The sequence below is a fragment of the Callorhinus ursinus genome, unplaced genomic scaffold (genome assembly GCF_003265705.2).
Source record: "Callorhinus ursinus isolate GAN/ISIS: 27379988/994484 unplaced genomic scaffold, GSC_fseal_2.0 scaffold59, whole genome shotgun sequence".
Taxonomy (NCBI): Eukaryota; Metazoa; Chordata; class Mammalia; order Carnivora; family Otariidae; genus Callorhinus; species Callorhinus ursinus.
In genome coordinates, this window is record NW_027397121.1 from 5,533,316 (window position 1) to 5,552,261 (window position 18,946).

The 18,946-nt window shown below is 49.2% G+C and overlaps 1 protein-coding gene and 1 long non-coding RNA gene across 5 annotated transcripts in view; one reads left to right on the top strand and one right to left on the bottom strand.

Annotated features, from left to right (window-relative positions):
* The first annotated feature begins 54 nt into the window (after positions 1–54).
* Positions 55–11,210, top strand: LOC112816127 (uncharacterized). Its single transcript, XR_003206122.2, has 3 exons — positions 55–418; positions 8,742–8,908; positions 11,001–11,210. It is a non-coding gene; the product is annotated as an uncharacterized lncRNA (long non-coding RNA).
* The window catches only part of SCUBE3 (signal peptide, CUB domain and EGF like domain containing 3), a 33,042-nt gene continuing 23,135 nt past the window's right edge, over positions 9,040–18,946 (bottom strand). For 2 of the 4 annotated variants that reach the window (XM_025862502.2, XM_073884792.1), the window contains 15 exons: positions 17,509–17,631; positions 16,917–17,033; positions 16,299–16,424; positions 15,890–16,006; positions 15,650–15,754; positions 15,242–15,358; positions 14,765–14,923; positions 14,309–14,524; positions 13,763–13,924; positions 13,391–13,558; positions 12,713–12,874; positions 12,087–12,284; positions 11,451–11,603; positions 11,238–11,317; positions 9,040–9,574 (listed from right to left, as the gene is read on the bottom strand). In XM_025862502.2, the coding sequence (XP_025718287.1) occupies positions 9,425–9,574; positions 11,238–11,317; positions 11,451–11,603; positions 12,087–12,284; positions 12,713–12,874; positions 13,391–13,558; positions 13,763–13,924; positions 14,309–14,524; positions 14,765–14,923; positions 15,242–15,358; positions 15,650–15,754; positions 15,890–16,006; positions 16,299–16,424; positions 16,917–17,033; positions 17,509–17,631 (2,153 nt within the window). In that variant the 3' untranslated portion in view covers positions 9,040–9,424. The remainder of the gene's footprint in view (positions 9,575–11,237; positions 11,318–11,450; positions 11,604–12,086; positions 12,285–12,712; positions 12,875–13,390; positions 13,559–13,762; positions 13,925–14,308; positions 14,525–14,764; positions 14,924–15,241; positions 15,359–15,649; positions 15,755–15,889; positions 16,007–16,298; positions 16,425–16,916; positions 17,034–17,508; positions 17,632–18,946) is intronic. The other 2 variants (XM_073884794.1, XM_073884795.1) reach the window with 2 other exon arrangements.

The following is an 18,946-nucleotide window of genomic DNA, read 5'->3' on the forward strand; positions in this document are numbered from 1 at the left end:
CCGGGGAGGGCGTGATGACGTCACGACGCCCCGGTCAGGGCCTGGGCGCGGCTGGCGAGCCGGGTCGTCGCTATAGCAATGGGGAGCTGCCACCTGTCCCTCCGAGGGACTCGGTCCACCTGAGGCCTGAGGCGGCAGCGGGGAGGAGCCCGAGGCCCCGAGGGCTCCACGCTGTCTCGTCGGCTGCCTGCGGGCGAAAAGGGCGCTCCAGGAGCCGGGGAGGACGGGAGGGTTAGGTTGTGAGGGAAGCCGTTCCCGCGGGTGCCACTGCCCGCACTGGGGCTGCGGACCTTCTCCTTGGGGTTCAGAGCCCGGGGGCTTCCTCCTGCGCCTTACCGCCCCGAAGCGCTTTACTGGGCGCAGTCCGCAGGCACTGCCTACGATCTTCGAACTAACACCCTGAAGGAAGCAACTGCAGGTATTACTGGCTCCGTCTCGAAAAGGACGTCATTGAGGAGCCGTGAGGGACTTTGCCTCTCTAGGGAGGGCGCCCTGACGGCCCTCGCGGGTTCTCTCACCCTCGTACCCCCCTCAGCCCCACCCGCAGCCTTAAAACCAGCTGCTCCCCACCGTAGGCTCGCCTGGGGTGAGCAAAACCAAGCCCTTTTGCCATTTCACCCCTCCCAGGAGGGAGGGGCTAGTTGGGGGAATTTGCAGAAATCCAAGGGAAAATTAAAAGGGAGTGAGCTTTTGGTAAAACATTAAAAATAACTGAGAGGAGTTAGATAAGGAACTGGTAAAGGTTGCTTCTTAGGAGAGGAATTGGGTGCCTGGAGGAATGAGGTGAGAAACTTTTCCCTCTCTGTCCTTTTAGACTAACTTTTTTTTTTTTTTTGGTATCCTCCCTCCCCGCACCCCCAAAAATTTAACTTAAAAAAAAAAAAGAATTTTCAAAGGAAGTATTCCGATAAAATAGAAACAGTTACAAAGTACAGGGTTTGGGGCCTATGGTAGCTAACGATGCTATTGAGGGCACTGACAGCCTCTTACCTACCCTGTCGGAAGAGCTTAACCAGAAAGCACGCTTTTCCAATTTTAGGCATCCGCTCTTGCCTGTCTTATTTGTTTTGACACATCCTTTCCAGAGGTGGGACTGGGGCCAGAGTTGTCTGCAGGTTCTCTGTTTCAGTGGGCAGTGAGTGACAGTTGATGGCCCATGCTTATGGTTAATAATTGAGACTTTCTATACCTCCTGGTATAGAAATAAACAGCCTGACCACTGTGGTGCCCTTTCTGTTCCTTTTTGGTGGAAGTTTGACAAGTTATTTTACATACCTGCAGAGAGAATAAATAGCATGTCCTGTAGCATAAACTCCTGGTTAGAAATAGAGCAGGGACTAGAACTCAGGTTGTCCTAGTTTGTCTCCTCACCACCTTTTTCCATAATGAAAAATACATTTGTCCTTTCTCACATTCCATGCAGATCCTAATCTGGCTAATCACCTCTCCTATTACACAATGAACAAAAACTCTGGGCAATCAGTGTGTGACTTTGAAGTAATAAGATTTTGACGGGTAGTTTCAGGTACTCAGGAGAACTGATGAAGAACATATTTTGGAGTGGAGGATTGAAGGTCATTTCTAGCAGCTTGTGTTCTGCCTTTGAGCCCCACCCTGACAATATACCACCATATAGGCTAGTGGTCTTTTTTTTTTTTTTAAAGATTTTATTTATTTATTTGAGAGAGAGCACAAATAGAGGGAGGGGCAGAGGGAGAGGGACAAGCCACCTCCCCGCTGAGCAGGGAGCTCGATGTGGGGCTCGATCCCAGGACTCTGGGATCCTGATCTGAGCTGAAGGCAGACGCTTAACTGAGCCACCCAGGCGCCCCTAGGCTAGTGGTCTTAGGACATTTTTAAAACATGGAATCTATAAAAGAATTTGAAAGGACTGTATAACCCCTTGTTCATTTAAAAGTTGGTATCTGTACTTGTAGAAGATATAATTTCTGAGTTATTGTAATTTTAACATTTTAAACTTAAACCATTCTGTAACTCTTTAATGGTATCCAGTGTACTCCAAATACCCTAAATATTTGATGCCCACCATCATCTATTTAAAAATATATGAACAAGCCCTTTAGCAGAAATTTTATATGGTTCCCTTTCTTCTTGAACTCCTAATTCCATTCACTTTGCCTACAGAACTGTATCCTAATTAGTGTATTTGTATGTTTTAAAGACTTTTATTGATTACTGTCACACTTCTTTGCAACAAGAATGAGTGTAAATTTAAGTTTATTGCCTGTGACCATAGGCTTTAATTGTTAAAAAGTTTCTTTTGAATTGAATTGTCATTACAGTTATTACTGGTACACAAATTTATTAAAAAAACATAAATATACATGTTTTTATAACTTGTGAAACCTAAAAAGTATAATTTTTATTGAAAATGCATCCCTTGGGGTGCCTGGCTGGCTCAGTCAAGAGCATGCGACTCTTGATCTTGGGGTCGTTAGTTCGAGCCCCATATTAGGTGTAGAAATTACTTAAATGAATAAATAAAAACTTTAAAAAAATGCATCCTTTAATGAGAAATATGGTATTTCTTAATTGGTTCGGGTTTTCATGGATGAGTTCAGGTATTCAGACCTAATGGTAGAAGGAGATAAGGTGCAATATCCATTCTGTTTTTTATTTTTATAGACGTAAGCATTGAGAAACCTTGTTCATGTAGTAATTGGGGAAAGGAAGAGATTTGTTACAGCATTAGTCCTTGAGGCTTTGAACTACTCCTAAATTACATGCCAGTGATCACAAGGTGTCCTATTACCAAATAATATTCTCAAGTACTATCAAATAGAGTCCTTTAATTTTATTAAAAACAAAGAATTGGAAACCACTGAACTTGCAAAAGGATTTGTTATCCAGGCTTTAGAGTCTCAGTTTCAGTCTTATAAAAATTACTGTTAGTTACCTGTTACCTTTTCACTCAGAGGCATCTTGTTAATCAGACTGATTTTCATACTCTTTTACCAACACAATTTTTTTTATAAAATTCTTTTATCATTACATGTTTTCAGGATCTTTTTGTGAAAATATTGAAGTGCAGATTCACGTCAGTATGGAAAACACCTGCCATTTGTGGAATTAGCAAAGCCAATCTTCTTTCAAACCAATCAGCTAAATCAGACTTAACTTTGTTAGGAAAAAGTCTGACTTTATTCTTCAATTCAAATAAATATGCTAATATTTGTTTTAAAGACTATTGTAAAAAATCACTGGGAAATAAATTATTAGTTGTAACTTATAAAATAGATTACTAAAAATCAGTCATGATTAAAATTATGTAGAGTTAATATTAACATTGCAAAAACTGTAAAAACAAGATAGTACTATTTCTCATTATATAATTTGGAATAATGCCGTGTAATATGTAGCTAAATCTACTAGTAGCTAGTAGAGAGTAATATGTAGCTAAATCTACTAGTAGCTAAATGAGAAGTAGGATCGAAGGCATGTTATCCCCTTGGCAGATACGGATATGTGCTCGTGTTGAATTCTGATGTTTGACTTTGGGGGTGGCTCAGTCAGTTAAGCGGCTGCCTTCGGCTCAGGTCATAATCCCAGGGTCCTGGGATCGAGCCCCGCATCAGGCTCCCTGCTCGGCGGGGAGCCTGCTTCTCCCTCTCCCTCTGCCTGCGTCTCTGCCTACTTGCTCTCTCTGTATCTCTCCGCCAAATAAATAAATAAAATCTTTAAAAAAAATCAGAAATAACTCCAATTAATTTTTTTAGACTTCATGACAAGCTTTTTCTTACATACCTAATAAAAAAGAAAAGTATATTTGCTAAGAAATAATGGACTGAACAGCTAACAAACAATTTGGTTTTACTAGTAGGTGGTAGAAAATAGTAAACATTTTATAAGATGAAATAAGAGGACTGATTGTAATAGGAATATTTTTATATGAATGGAAAAAACAACGCCTCCCTCCTGTTCCCCAGGTTTTTATATCCTGGGCCATGGATGAAGATTCAGTGTAGGTGAGGGATATGCCTTTCTTTTGTAAAGTAGGACAAAGACTATGCTGAAAGAGGAGGTGGAATGGAGTGTGCCTAAGTATCCCGGCTGGTTCCCAAACAGATTCATTTGGGGGAAGATTTCTAATAGAAGTTGAGGATCTGGAAACTTATTTCCTTAAAATGCCCCTCAGATTGATTTCCTTGCCTAGTATCTCTTGGAATGTCTTCACATACCCTTGGAAAGAGTTCCTTGGGATGTCTTCATGTGCCCGTTTTATAAAGACTGATATAAGCAGACTCAACAGTACTGGCCCTGATTATACATTAATCAGGGACAACATCACAAATGTTCTAGGAAGAAGGTGGAAGACTTGCTGTTTTGGAATAAAAGAGGGTTAAGAAATAAGTCAGAGAGGATGGCCCCGAGCTGACGTAGTCATAATAGTCCTGTATTGGTCCTTGGCTTTGCAGTTCTAGAAACGTGATTTTGTCAGCCCACCAAAGTGTTAATGTTTTGTCACACTAAATCAAACTTACAGGAAGTTAATATATAAAACGGAATGCCAGTGAATTAACATATACTCATAGCCACCGGGTAGACTGGATTTTCTCTCCTGTTGAGAAGTGAATGTGGAAAGATCAGTTGTAATCAGAATCTTACCTGAGGAGTATGGGTCTTGAGTATGGCTATTGTTATCAAGCTGTGATAGCCTGATGCACGATGCAGGGCACATAACAGGAGCTCAGTAATTGAGAAATGAATGCACCTATCCTTTATAGATGCTAACAAGGAAGTTTAGGATTCTAGTAGGCCAACTCAACATATTTTTTGATCAGGTAGATTTTTGCCTTGTTTCTCTTAAATTGCTATATCATTTGGATATTAAATCCAATAAAATTTTATGTCAGGGAATTACATAATTGTAACAAGTTTTATCTATCATCTCTGAGCCTAGAAATTGGGACTGTTCATTTGTAAGAGACTGGAGATTGTGTTCCTGTGCCCTATGGTAGTAATGGTCATAGTGGCTAAATGATATTTCAGAATTCTATTGGGTGGCCAAGAGTGTACTGCCTTGTACCTCTCAGTGCTGGTATTTTGCTAGAGCGGGACATCTTAATTAGGGAGTCTGTGGCCTGGCTAGATTTGGGGAACTGTACTATAGTAAGGAGAAACAATACCCTAAACTTCCCCTACTCCCTAGATCCCCCGTAGGGGATAATTCTTGATACTACCTTTAAAAATAGAGAGAGAAGCCTTTTCAGATTCCAAAATCATTAGGAATAAGATGGATACATGAGACAATTTTGTAAGTCCTATCTGAAAGCCAGAAGACACTTTGTTTCCAGCTCTAGAATAAACTATTGACACAGAGGAATAGATGCCAGGCCAAGGAGTTTCATTTAGTATTTTAATAATAATAATAAAAAAAGACAATACAAAATCCAAACATTTCTTTTTACAAGTTCAGATACATTTTTTCCCCAAGTGCAAAATACTCTATGAACTGCATCATTTACTGTTTATTGTTGATTGTGTAGGAGATACTTACTATATTGGCAGCAGTGGAAGGCAGATATAAATACAACATTTTGAGATTCTTTTTCTGCATTAAAAAAAGCCTCCCACATGGTAATGATTATTCTCTGAAACTTCAGTTTAACTCACATAGAAGAATAAAGTTTTCAGTTTGTCCAAACTGCTACAATGTGTTGTCTAGATAAGCTGATAACAGAACTGGGGGTTCTATTCTCTCTAATCATATATTTTCTTAAAGGGTTCCTAGTCCAAATAATGGCCCAAGGACAGGGTGTGCTATCTTTGAGACAGGTCCAATTTAAAGATATCCTTGTGTTGTTTGCTTCCACTTTTGTGCTTTAGAAAGAAGCCAAGCAGGTTAACATTATTTTCTGCTTATGGTCAGTTATACTTTGTCTCCCTCCCCCTAGTGTGAGCCTGTTATATTGAGGTTAAGCAGCAAATAACAAAGTTTGAATGCTCTATGTTTTCTGACATTTTGAGATATGACCTGTCAGTCCACTACAGAGTCCCCTCACACATGACTATGGAGAACACTTCTCAGATACAAAAATTTCATTAGGGCCAGAGACCAGGGCCGTATTACTGAACTTGCAGCAACAAATCTGAGCCTCCATTACCTCAAACTAACCCAATCCTCAGGAAGTCAGAGCAGTCACAGCCCAGTGTCTTCTGGGGATTTATAGGCCTGCGGTAGGGCAGCTCAAGTCCGGGCTCTGGTCAGTTTTCTCCTGACTGAGAGTTCCCTCGGGTTTAAGGAATGGACCTGGCCTAATAATACAGAAAGAGGGAGGCAGAGAAGTAAAAAGGGATTGCCATGTTGCTGAGGATTTAAGTGCCTTTCTGATGTGCATCACTTGGCGCTCAGAGTCCTTGCAGAAATGGCTTCCCATTCCCAGACTCAGATCAAGGCAGGTTTTGTACTAAGAGAAATGAAGCCTCACAGTACTGTGGCCCTGTAAACACCCCCATCCTGCAGAGAGGCCTTGGGACTGGTTCGTGAAGGGTTCCCATTTACACCATCTACTTCCTTCCTTACACTGGTAAAAACTTTTTTTTCTGTCTGACCTGTAAAAGGCCTGGAGAGTCCCTGAGTGTTGACTCCTCATTCAGTCTACTTAACCCCTGGTTTGATGCCCCAAGACTGGCTTCCTCCATATGTTCAGCAGTAGCTTTGCCTGGATTGTTAACCCCCTACTTGGACGACCTAAACTAATCATGGTGGACATTAGCAGGTCTTTACCTGCTCACCAAGATCTGTTTTGACATCAATTAAGAAGCCTAGTGGTCTATACTTTCCATACTGTGGAAACCACTCGCAGTTTCCAGAAACTATGGAATAAATTATTGGAGGAAATCTGTTTATGTGTATGTATGGGGTGACAGGAAAGGAAGAGAGCAAGGAGAAGCCAGACCCTGAAGGCCTAAGTTGGGAAGTACTCTGCTTAGCTTTCTAAGAGAGATGCAATGGTAGGGAGAGAATCAGAAAGTTATCCTAGCTTCTGGTGGAGAATGAGGATGGTCAGAGTGGATTAAAGCAGTTTCCATGGCATTTCCTGGGAAATGTGGATACTTCTATTAAATGACCATTTTCTTGTATGGAAGCAGCCATGTTGTATGTTTATAGGAGAGCCCTCTCTGACTAAGAGAGACACAGGAAGCCAGACACTCTACTGCCAAGGGCCTGGGTGTTCGCTAATGGAAGTCAGGGGGGAACTAGCTTTGACCTTGGCTACCTACTGCCTAAGGCTATCTTTGGCTGGTGAACGCTACTGATTAGGGAGTGAGGGGATGGTGCAAGCTTCTTTATGTGGTGTCGACTCTCCTGGGGGAGCAATAACCTGGGATAGTCACTTAGAAATGAACCCTAGGAGTTAATTGGTAGCCTTTGATTGAATAGAACTACAGCTTTGGGGGAAATAAAAGGAGCAAATGGAAAATAAATTTATAGACAGCAGTGGAATGAGGGTAGAATGTGTGCAGGATGTGGGCTTGGGCATGGGCTTGATTCTTCCTTTTGAAAAGCAGTAGTGGAGGAAGCTAGGCTTGAAGTCCACTCCTAGAGGGAATGGCAAACCGGTAGGGGTAGGCAGAGTGGCCAAGGTCAGACAAACTTCATGCCTGGATAACTGTCCTGTTCTTGGTTCCCATAGCCTTGCCTCTGGCCTCAGGGCCCTCAGTCAGCCCATCTCCAGGGGGTTTGTCCTGATGCTCTTCCATGTGTACACCAGGGGCAAACAGGATGAAGGCAGGGAAAAGATGGAGGCTTTCCCTACTTGGGAGTGGAGAGTCACTGACCGATTCTATCGGCCTCTACAGTCGTGAGGTCCATGCTGAATCCACAGAGAGGCATAGGGATGGCAGGATTGGATTAGCAAACACAGGTCCCTCTCCTTCCTGCTCCGTCAAGTCCCAGAATTACTCTCCTACACATCAGGTGCCTCTGAGCTACAGTTTTGGGTTCCCCCAGCTGAGGGCTCCAGAGGTCTGGATGGCCACTGGTCGGGGAGCAGAGGCAGCTCCAGCACTCAAGGTTCATGAGATTCAAAACCTTTTTTCTTCCACTTCAAACATACACTCTTCTCTCTTGGGCAGCTATAAATAGGTTTGTTCTAATAGAGGAAAAAAGAAACAAAAACAAAAAACAAAACCAGAAAACAAAAACCCCTCCCTCTAGACAACATAGGAAGACTCAAAATGATTGCACTTATTAGATGTGGACAGGGTGGGCAGAAGGCTCGCCAAGTGTGCACACATTCCTCTTGCTGCCCACAACCTGGGGCCAGAGGTAGGTGGCTCTGGGCTGGCTGCAGAGCAGGGTCCTCTTTGGTGGAGCCCACAAGCCATCTGGGGCTACAAGGGAAAGACAAGTCTGGGGCAAGGCCCAGGCTGGCTTCTGGTCAGCAGCCATGTTTCTTTAAGGACAACACTTAGCAAGGGGAGTAGGGCTCCCCCAGGGAGCACTCAGGTAGGGGTGAGGAGATGGCTGGGCCAGGAAGACAAGAAAGGGGATTAGTGTTTGAGGCTGGCTTCCAATTGTTCTGTAGTCTAGTCCTTTAGATGATACATTTTCTTTCTTTCTTTCTCTCTTTCTTTCTTCTTCTTCTTCTTCTTTTTTTTTTTTTTTTGGTGATGCTTTAAAACCTGGTTTCTGTCCTGCAGAGCTATAGTCTTTCTGTTGGGGGGGGACAGCGGCACATTCAACATGGTAATGCCTGCTGCTTTTCCTCATTCAGCTGCTGTCCACTAGCCCAGTGCTATGGGCCTTTTGTAAGCCCTCATGGATTGGACCCCAAGCAGACGTGGGGGAAGGAGAGAAGCTGTATAGACAAGAAAGCCAGCTGAGTGGACAGTCCAGGGCTCGAACCACGTGCCCCAGAGGACCAGTGCTGGCATTAAGCCTGTAAGTCAAAGGCTTCTTTGGCAGAACCCTGGGTTGTTAGAATCACCCTGGGGGGCACAGCCAGGGGACGTTTGGCTCCTGACTAGCAAGGCACAACCCTAAAATGGCAGAAGCCCTTCTTCCCCCGCCCCATTCCCCACTTCCTTCATGGGCCTCTAGCACCCTCCCAAGCTGATGGAGGCCAAGGATGTGAGCTAGTAAAATGGGCAATGTGGCCGGGAAGGGGAAGGGGACACTGTTCTTTTACCCCTCAGGGGAAACAGAGCCAGCACTTAATGGCTTTTCCAGGTAGCGTGTAGGAAAAGAGACCACAGTAAGAGAGAGGGAGAAAGAGAGAGGCAGAGACAGGAAAGGAAGCTAGAGAGACAGAAAGGAAGAGTGCTTTGTCTATAGTGATTTTTTTTTTCCTCCAAAAAGAAAGAGAGGAAAGAGTTCCTCATCTGGGGGTGGGGGCTGCCGGCTCTGAGGGCTAAGGAGTCTGGGGGCTTTAAAACCTGGGTCTTGGGCTTAGGGGCACTATTTGTAGGGCCTCAGGAAGCTGGAAACTTTGGAGCGGAGTAGCTTGATGAAGGATTTTGGCAGCATCTCCTTGTGCTTCTCTGTGTACTTGAAGTAGTTCTGGGGGTGGGCCAGCACCTCAAAGAAGGCCTTGATGAGCTTCTTGTCCTGCAAAGGGTGGCAGGCGGCAGTGTCAGCCTCAGCGTTGGGGATGGGAAAGAGGGACACCAGCCTTGACTCAGAAGCAGCCCCTCCTGATGTTGAGTAGGCATGCCCAGAGGTGAACTCTGGATTCCCATCCCACCATCTGTTCCTCCTTTAGAATCCTACAACTCCGTCATTGGCAGCGCCATCCTTCCCTTGCTCATGACCCAGTCCTTGGAGTCATCCTTGACTCCTCTCTCTTGCCCACAACCACAGCAAATCCTGTCGATTCCACCTTCAAAATATATCTGGGGTCTGACCGTTTCCTGCAGCCTCCACAGCTACCACCTGTCCAGGCCACCATCATCTCTCACTTGGACAACTTGCAATAGCCTCCTACCCTGCTTCCCTGCTCCTTGCTCCCACCTATCCTTGTCCCTCTAGAGACTGTTCTCCCCCACAGCAGCCAGAGTGACTTTTTTGGTTTTTAATTAGATCATGTCCTTTTGCTATTGAAAACACTTCTCTGGTTTCTTTTTTCATTCAGTAAAGCCCAGTCCCTTGCAAGGCCCATGGGCTGAAAGTGATCTGTACCCTGCCCTCTGTCCTCTAGTGCCCCTTGACTTTCTTACTCTGCTGAGCTCTCCTGGCTTCAGGGTTCTCAAACACGCCACACAACTCCCATGCTTCTCAGCTTAAAATGCTCCTTTCCTGATCTTCTAATGGGTAGCCCTTTACCTCATTCAGGTCTCTTCTCAGAGGCCTTTCCTGACCATTCTGTCTGAAACAGCAACATGGTGTGTGGAGAGCCTACTAGGTGCCAGGCACTGTGCACTGAGACTCAGGTCTTCTGGCTTCTAGGCTAGTATTCTTCCTATGGCATCAGCAGATTTTTAAAATAAGAGGCGGGGCTTCTGGCCCCTCATCCCCATTACTTTATGCATTGGAGTTCCACAGCACATCTGAAATAAGGGTTCAGATGCTTTAAAACATGTTCAAAAAGCACTGCTGAAATGCTTTTCTTTGTAGTCTGCAAGTTCTAGGAGATCTTTGTCATTGTGTCTCTTATTTTGATGATAATGCAAAAATGATTTTAGGAACCATAAAGATAAAATTTGTTCTTGCATTGATAATTTATGAAGGATAATACTGTTGCTAGGACTGTAGCTTCCCAAGTAAGATTTTCTCAAACAGATCCACAGACCCTGGGGGGTCTAGTTCATTCTTTAACGTTGGTAACATTTCTTTTCCTTTAAAACAGGTTGTGCTGAATTAACTCTGAGAAACACTGTGCTAGATCTGCTCCTTTTCTGTGGGAACTGAGAAGGGAGGCAGGGAAGGGAGGGGAAGATGCAGAGGCATCTTTCTGTACCTCATTTCCCCCCTATTTCTTGGTACAAGCCGTAGGGGACATTTCATCTCCTCGTCTTCTCTTCCTCTTCCCCCACAGTGGAAGGTACTGTGAAGGACCCTGCAGTCAGATGGGCTTGGACGCACTGGGCAAGTTCTGTAACTCTGTGCCTTAGTCTTCTTATGTGTAAAGTGGGAATGATGAAAGTACCTATTTCATAGAGCTCTTGTGTATATCAAATGAGGATATTCCTGTAAGCCCCCAGCCTACTGCCTGCACATTGTTAACATGCTCATTAAATGCTGGCTGTTCTTATTGCTGTGCTTGTTCACTTGCCTTTAAAATCTCCTGGTGGTTTTCAGACGCATAGAGCCGGCCATCTCGAACAATGTCTTCCACTAGTTGCTCATAGTCCTCTGCAAAATCAACCAACGGGAGCAGTTTACGAGTGGAAACTTCCCCTGCTCCCCCTGCTCCCCCTGCTCCCTCCTAAGACTCGTGAGCCTTGCCTTGCTCACCCACCCCCCTGGCATTCCTGCCCTTGCTCACCATCATAGGTAACGTAGGGGATCTGGAAGCCACGGGCGCTGTTGGCCTCGCTTGTCTTAAAGTTGACCCAGAGCTTCCTGGAGCGGGCCGTGAAAGCAATGGGCCGCTCGTAGGTCTGGCAGGTCTCATAGGTAGTGATGGAGGCTGGGGAGGCTGGGAGGGCAAGCAGCAGGTCAGGAGAGCAGCAGGGCAGGCTACCCAAGCCCCCGTGGAGGAGGGCCGTGGGGGCAAGGAGTCACGCTGACAGAGGCTCTCCCCCGTGCATGTACCTCCCCACCCCCAGCATACACATATCCTCTCCCCCTGCCCTCCGCTTGTCCCACAACTCCTCTTTGATGTCCAGGCACTCACAAGAGTGTAAGAAACTTGACATTTAAATGAATGGAACAGCAAAAATGCTAGAACAGGAAAGTGACATGTGTTAACACTATTGGAGTTCTAATCCCAATGCTGGCTTTCTTAACTCTGCTCTCCACCAAACAAAGAGCATTCGTTGCTGTTTTCCTTTGTTAGCCTCTCCCCTCCCAAGGCCTCCCTTCTCACTGCCCCCGTTCTTCCTGTACCCATCTTCTCTCTCTCCCTCCCTCCCTCCCAACCAGAGTTGCCCTTCCCTGGCCCAGCTCTGCAGCCACCCACAGTTCTTTCTCATGACGAGGACGTCCCCACACTCATCCTCAGATGGCAGGAAGATCTCGGGTACCACGATAAGGATCTTGCGCTTGGGTGGGGGGTTGATGTTCCAGATGCACTCCACGCCAGCTGGGTAGTTGCCTGGGTAGTTGGGGGACTCGATGTAGCCAGTGAACTCACCCAGCTCCCCACCACACTGGCGATCTGTATGCAAACCCGGGTGCAAGAAAGAGAGCAAGAAAGAGAAGGGAAGTCAATGGGGAAATGGGTGAGGGATATTGAAGCGTTTTGAAGTGGACATCGGACACGTGTAGATAGCCGCCTTCCTGGTTCATCATCTCTTCTCCAAGTTCTGGGTCCACCTTCCTTCCCGCCCTTTTAGTACCTTCTCATCTCACTTCACCTCTCTGTCTCCCCACTACCTGTGTCCAGGGAGAGAGTGCCATGGGGCCCAGCCCAGCAACGGTCTTGGGATTGAGTGGGTTGGGAGAGGTGGGGGGTGGGACTTTCGTGCCCACCCACTCCTTAGCCTTGCTCCCTGTGGGTTTACTTATCCCACCCCCAACCTCTTCTCATGGCCATTGTTCCCAGGCCTCTCTACCCCCTTTTCCACTGCCTGGCCTGCCACATACTCTTGCACTGGGCCACGCTGGTGGAGCCATCAAAGTCAGTGCTTGTGTTTCCTGGGCAGCGGGTGCAGAAGTTCTGACGGAAGTCGGGCTGATAGGAGCCCATGGCACAGCGGATACAGCGATGGATGCTGGTGTTGTAGTAGTGACCAGGGGAGCACTGGACTGCAGGCAAGGGGGAAAGGTAGGAGTTAAGATGGCAGGCAAGTGGGAGTTCTGGGGCATGGGATGAGCAGGACATATTCATCGTGGAGAAGCAGGGGACTGAAGACACCCAAGTTCCTTCCAAAGTCCTAGCCTTTCCTAGTCATGCCAGAATTTAAGCCTAGGGAAAAACAAACTTGACAGACTGGCCGGCTACTGCGCCAATCCTTTTCTTTCAGGCACTGAGCATCGTGCCAAACCTATAGAAACTTATTTGTAGTATTGAGGGGAATGTGCTACCCATTCTCCAAAGCAGAGGAGTAAATGAGACTGTTATTTACTCCCTAATTCCTGGACTTGGGACTGGTGAGGGTCAGGATGCGTCCTCTGAGCAGGATGGTATGGTTGGTCAGGCAGCTGGGCCTTTCCCAGTCTGGGGAAGATGGTGGGGCAACATACTTAGGTTTACTCTGAGGACTTGGAGAGTTTTTGGAAGTAGTTCAAATTGGGGAGTCTCCGAGTGAGTAGCCCATTCACCTTTGGTGTCACAGTCTTGGAAGGAGATGGCCCCCTCATGCTTGGTGGTGAGGCCCCCACCACATGGGAAGCACAAGGTCCGTCCTGCTTCAGGTTGGTAGGTGCCCCGTGGACATGGCTGGCAGGGCTTGAACCCGTCTACAGAGTATTGGCCAGGTGAGCACTGACCTGCAATGAATCAAGGGCCCAATTCTGATGGGGATGGTCCTGGTCATCCCCACGGGATTACCCAGTCTCAGGGACAGAGGCACACAAACAGGATGCTGACGAGGAGAGTGGTCTGGAGCCTGGACCTGCCCTTGGGAAATCCCATGCCCGTGGGCATCCCAGTGCCCACCCTACCCCACTCTGTATTGTTTGTTCCCCTGGCACCTGCACATGTGGTGATGTTGGTGGCTCCGAGAGGCCCGTGGGCATCACTCCCAGGGCAAAGGTCGCAGGAGAGCTGCCCTTCTCTCTCCTGGAAGGTGCCCGCTGGGCATGGCACACACTGCTCCATCTGGCCGTGGTAATACGTTCCCTGCGGGCAGCTGACTGAGGGAGAGTCGGCCGTGCTAGCCACCCACCCCCCCCCCCCCCCCCCCCCCCCCCCCCCCCCTCCCCCCCCCCCAGGCCTGGGATTCCCGCCCCCCCCCCCCCCCCCGCCACAGATTCAAGGAGAATCTCTTTGTCTGGGAGGAGACAGAATCCTGCTTGGGAAGACCAGGGGCCAAAGCCACATACAGGAGGGTTGGTGGCCCCTCTAGACATGATATCCCTCTAGATTTCAGCCTGGGACCAGGGAAAGGAGGACGATAGGCAGGAGGGTCTTGGCTGCCTCACAATTTGAGGTACAACTGAGGCCGTCAAGTGTCCTGCTCTGAGTCAGGCCCAAGTTGGGCCGTCCCCACTCCCCTGTTCCCCAGCAAGCTCCCTTACCACACTTAGCCCCAGCGCGGTGCTGCCCAGGCCTACAGGTCTCCACCAGCTCTGCTCGCTCCCCAGCTCCTGGGCCCGGCTTGTGGGCCAGTTCATAATCAAGGCCTGCCAGGCGCAGCAGGAAGCGGTCCTGGTTGATGGACTTTCTAAGCATCTTCAGGGACCCTTTCAGCCGCCGTTCCATTCGCTGTCGGAGGCAGGGGAGTCCACAGGTAGCTGGTGGTAGATGATGGTATGAGTCAGGGAAGGAAGAGAAAGTGGCTATGAGCAGGAGGGCGGGGAGCGAAGCTAGGAGCTAGGAGGGGCATAGTAAGAGACTGGCTCCTGAGTTTGGTGTTAGGCAGGGTCTGCCCTTAGTACAGGCGTTGCCCCTTCCTTTTGCTGCTGAGACCTGCAGTTTCCCCACCTCTGACCCCTCGCTTTCCACCCTCCTCCCAGCAGTGCCCCCAGTCCCACCTGTGGTTTCTTCGGCTCTGACCTCTGCCTCCAGTTCCAGGGTGAGCCGAGTGACCTCCTTGCCTGGAGGGGTCCGGGCCCGCCGGCCCTTGCCCTTCCGAGAGGAGTCACACTTGAGGTGGATGAAGGTGACCTGGCAGTCAGAGCAGGGGGCACCACCTGGGGGAGAGGCCTTGTCAACCCCAGGGGCAGAGAAAGTTCTTGCTCCCAGCTCTCACTGTTCCACCCCAAGCCAGCCAGACCTCACCAGATCTCCGCAACTATCTCAGTTCGCTTTTAATGTAGGATACCAATTATTTGGTGGGGGGATATCCCAGGACTTCCTTGGGCCCTGTGCCTGCAAGAGCCTCTCCCCCTGCTCTGTCCAGAGTTCAGGATGCCAGTGGGTTTTTGGAGATCTCGCTAAGCAGAGGAGCGGAGCGGTGGGAAGGGTGTGGTGGTCAGACAACCCAGTGGGGTGGGGGCCCCAGTCCAGACCTTGCCCCAGGATCCTGCTGGCCTCCTCCATTTTGCCTTTGTTTCGTAGGTGCAGGCGGCACTTGGCATCCTTGATCTTGAAGGAGGCCCGCTGTTTAACCGACAGCACTGCAGCCTCTAGAGGGATGGTAGAAGCTCAGCACAGCCTGGGGGCCCCGTGGGGGTGGGAACTGCTGTGGAGGGTATCGAGAAGCTGGGCAATAAGCCAGGGGCTTGGCTGGAGAAGGATTATGAAAGCCAGGGGAGTCAGATGTTAGGGGCAGAGGGAGCAAGGCAGAAGGGCTGAAGAATGACAGAGCAAGGAAGGGGATCCAAGGATAAAGTAAGGCCAGAAGAAGCAATGAAGAGAAATAGGGGTTACTAAGCAAGAGAGTAAGGTGGGAACAAGGCCTCTGGGCTGGTGCTCACCATGGCAGTGGTTGGAGTTTGTGCTGTTCCCGGTGTGGCCAGCTCGGGCTGGAGTGGCCCTGGGGCTGGGGGTGCCACAGCTCACCGTGAAGCCATTCTCAGACTCTGAGAGAAGGGGGCTGTCACAGCTCTGACCCGTCCCAACACCCACTGGGTGGAGTAATGCAGGGGAAGCAGAAGAGCTCCCTGCACAGGTGGCCTTTCCTCCCTGCCAGCCCTACAGCAACCGCCTCTGTGTACCTGGTGAAAACCGGGCCCGGGAGGGGCAGGTCAGGGCACAGGTGTCCTTCTTGCCAGACCGGTTGCAGCTGAGCATGGCTTTCGAGGCACCAGGACTGCTTTGACATTTTACCGGCTCTAGGAAGGGGAGAGAGACCCGAGGAGGAGAGGGCCTTACTCCCCCACCCTCCTCCGCCGTTCGCTCATTTGGAGGAAGAGACTTAGCTACCTGCAGAACTGTGACTGTAAACCGAGACCGATGAGGGGATTCTTTACCAGAACTTTCATGTCTCTAACTCAAATGACTACATTCTGCTCCCCTAGTACTTCACAGCTTCCTCAGTGTGGAAGGACCCCACTTCCAGGACCCCAATTTCCACCCCCCCCAAAAGTGCAGTGCCGGCTCTGGCCAGCAGAGGGTGCAGCCCACCTGTGCAATCTTTGCCGTTCCAGTGCAGCCGGCCCTGGCCGGCGGGGCAGGTACACTGGTAGCTGCCCGGAGTGTTGATGCAGCCAAATCGGCAACCTCCGCGGTTGATGCTGCACTCATCCACATCTGGGGGAAGGAGTAGGGAGACACCAACAACGGTGGGGGCAGAGTAGGAGCCACGGAGTGGGCAGTGAGTGAGGACCTTTGTTTAGAGTCCCAGGCACTCCGAGACTTGACTACCGGCTTGAGAAAACTCAAGCCTGGGACCTCCCTCCCTTATCTCTGCCCCCAGCCAAAGAACCGACTGAAAAGGGGCCTGGCTGACAAGGTTTTTAAAGCCTTCCACTCCTTCCTGCCACTGGGGCTGTAATTTGGAAGTTGCGGATGGGAGTCAAGAGGCAGCGATGGAACGGGAGATAGAAATTATGCAAGCAGAATGCTGTTCCCCGATCTCATCTCCTAGTTGTCTTAATATCTCCCAGGTCATCATGACGGATGCAGACATGGCACATGCACCTGGGGACTGACTGCCCATAGCCACAAGCCAACTCAGGAACTTGTTCAGGGTGTGGAGGGGAGAGGGGCCAGGAGGCGGAGGGTCTGAATTTGCTGGCTTACCCCCACAGTGGGTGACACCATACAGCAGGTAGCCATGATGGCAGAGGCACTGGAAACTTCCTGGTGTGTTGACACATATGTGGTCACAGGTTCGATCAAAAGAACACTCGTCTATATCTGGAAGAACAGGGATGCAAGCCACTGAATCTGTCTTGGGGCACTTGACCCTGGGACCCCGTGCTTAGGTGAAGGACCCACATGAGGGGCCTTGACCCTCCCTCATGGCCCAGCCCTAGGATCAATGATTTGGCAGTGCCTACCCATCCCGTGCCCCCTCCACTTGTAGTCTTTAGAGTCAGGAACTGTGAGATCTGGTGCCCATGGATCAGGACCACCATATGGGGTTAGGCAGGTCAGATCCTGCCAAGGATTTGAATTAGGGAGAAATCCATCCCTCCTCCTTGCCAAGAGCAAGGTAGAGCTGGTCCATCAAGAGGAAGGGGTACGTTTGCTAATTTCAGCATGACACTGCCTATGGAGACTCTCCGCAGTGTCCACTGACTTTCTCAGACTCTGGCCCTCTGGCCTCCCTGGAGCTCTCCCACCCCTAGTACCTCTCCCAAGACTTTCCCCTTGACCCACATCTGCTCACCCTGGCAGTTCCTCTCATTGATGAGAAGCTTATAGCCCTTCTTGCAGCTGCATTCAAAGCTGCCCACTGTGTTGCGGCAAATGTGGTCACAGCCCCCATTGTTCAAGCGGCACTCATCTATGTCTGGGGAAGCAGGACAAAGTAGAGAGAACCAAAGGTGATACCAAAGCCTGGGGACAACAAATCAGGAGATGACCTCCCTCCCTCCCTCACAGAGAGAGAAAATCAAGCAGAGCCCTGGGCCTGCTGTTCTGACTCCCCTCTCACTCTCTAGTCTCTGTTTCTTCCCTGTTCATGGGATCCGTGGTCATTAGGAACACCTTTCCTGGGACTGAGCCCTGTTAGAAAGGGACAGATGGGAAGCAGAGTCAGGCCCTCAGGGAATTGCCTAGAGTAGGAAGTAGGTAGGCATTTGAACCAGGGGGCTAGTTTCTGTCCTTCATTCTGTGGTGATGGTCGTTCCCCAAAAGGCTGGTGGATAAGGTTTATCCCATGCTGTCCCCTGCCCCTGCCTGGCCTAAGAGCCCTAGGCGATGGTGTGGGGGGTGGCAGAGAGAGGTGAAGATTCAAAGGGGCAGCCATTCAGAGAGGAGGAGCTAGGAGAGAGCCAGGCACCAGGACCTCCAGGAGAGCCAGTGAGGCTGGGTAGCTGCTGGGGGAGGGGTGGGGGCCAGGCAGGGGGCTGGACTGGGAGAGGTCTGGAGAGGCTCAGGCCTGAGGCGGCTTTCAGCACTAGGAAGGGAAGGGGGGCCCGTGAGCAGCTTCCTTCCTGAGGTCAAGTTCCCCAAGCTGGTGGCAGACAGGACCCAGGCTACTCACCCCTACTTGGGGGAGGGGGCAGAGAGGGCAGTCTTCCACTTCTCTCTTAGCATACCTGTCAACAGTCCTTCCCAGCAGGAAACCTCTCAACTCTGGCTGTCTGACCTGCTGCCCCAGCCCTCCCTGTCTCCCCATCCTCTCTGCCAGCTGTTGGGCCAAAAGACACAAAGGGGGAGCTCAGTCCTCTTTCCAGGCCTCCTTGTGACCAGGGGACACAGACCTGATGAATCACTATTTCACTGAGGCTACCCTCCCTTTTTCCTCCCCCACGCCACCCTTCTCCCAGACCCGGCTTATTAAAAGGAAGGGAAATAGGATGGACAATATGGGAAATTATACCATAATAATAGTTAACACAAGACACTTACCATCTGTCAGGTACTGTTCTAAGTACTTTTTATATGATTTATATATAACTGATCTAATCCTTAGGACAAGCACCATTATTGTAGTGGAACTGAGGCACAGACGCTAAGGAACTTGCCCAGGATCGCAGAGCTGGGATCTGAACCCAGGCAGCCAGGCTCCAGCATCAGTGCTCCCAACTGCCACCAACTTCTCCCTCTGACCAGTGTAGCCTTTCCACTTGGAAAGGTCTGGGGAATGTGGGTTAAGAAGG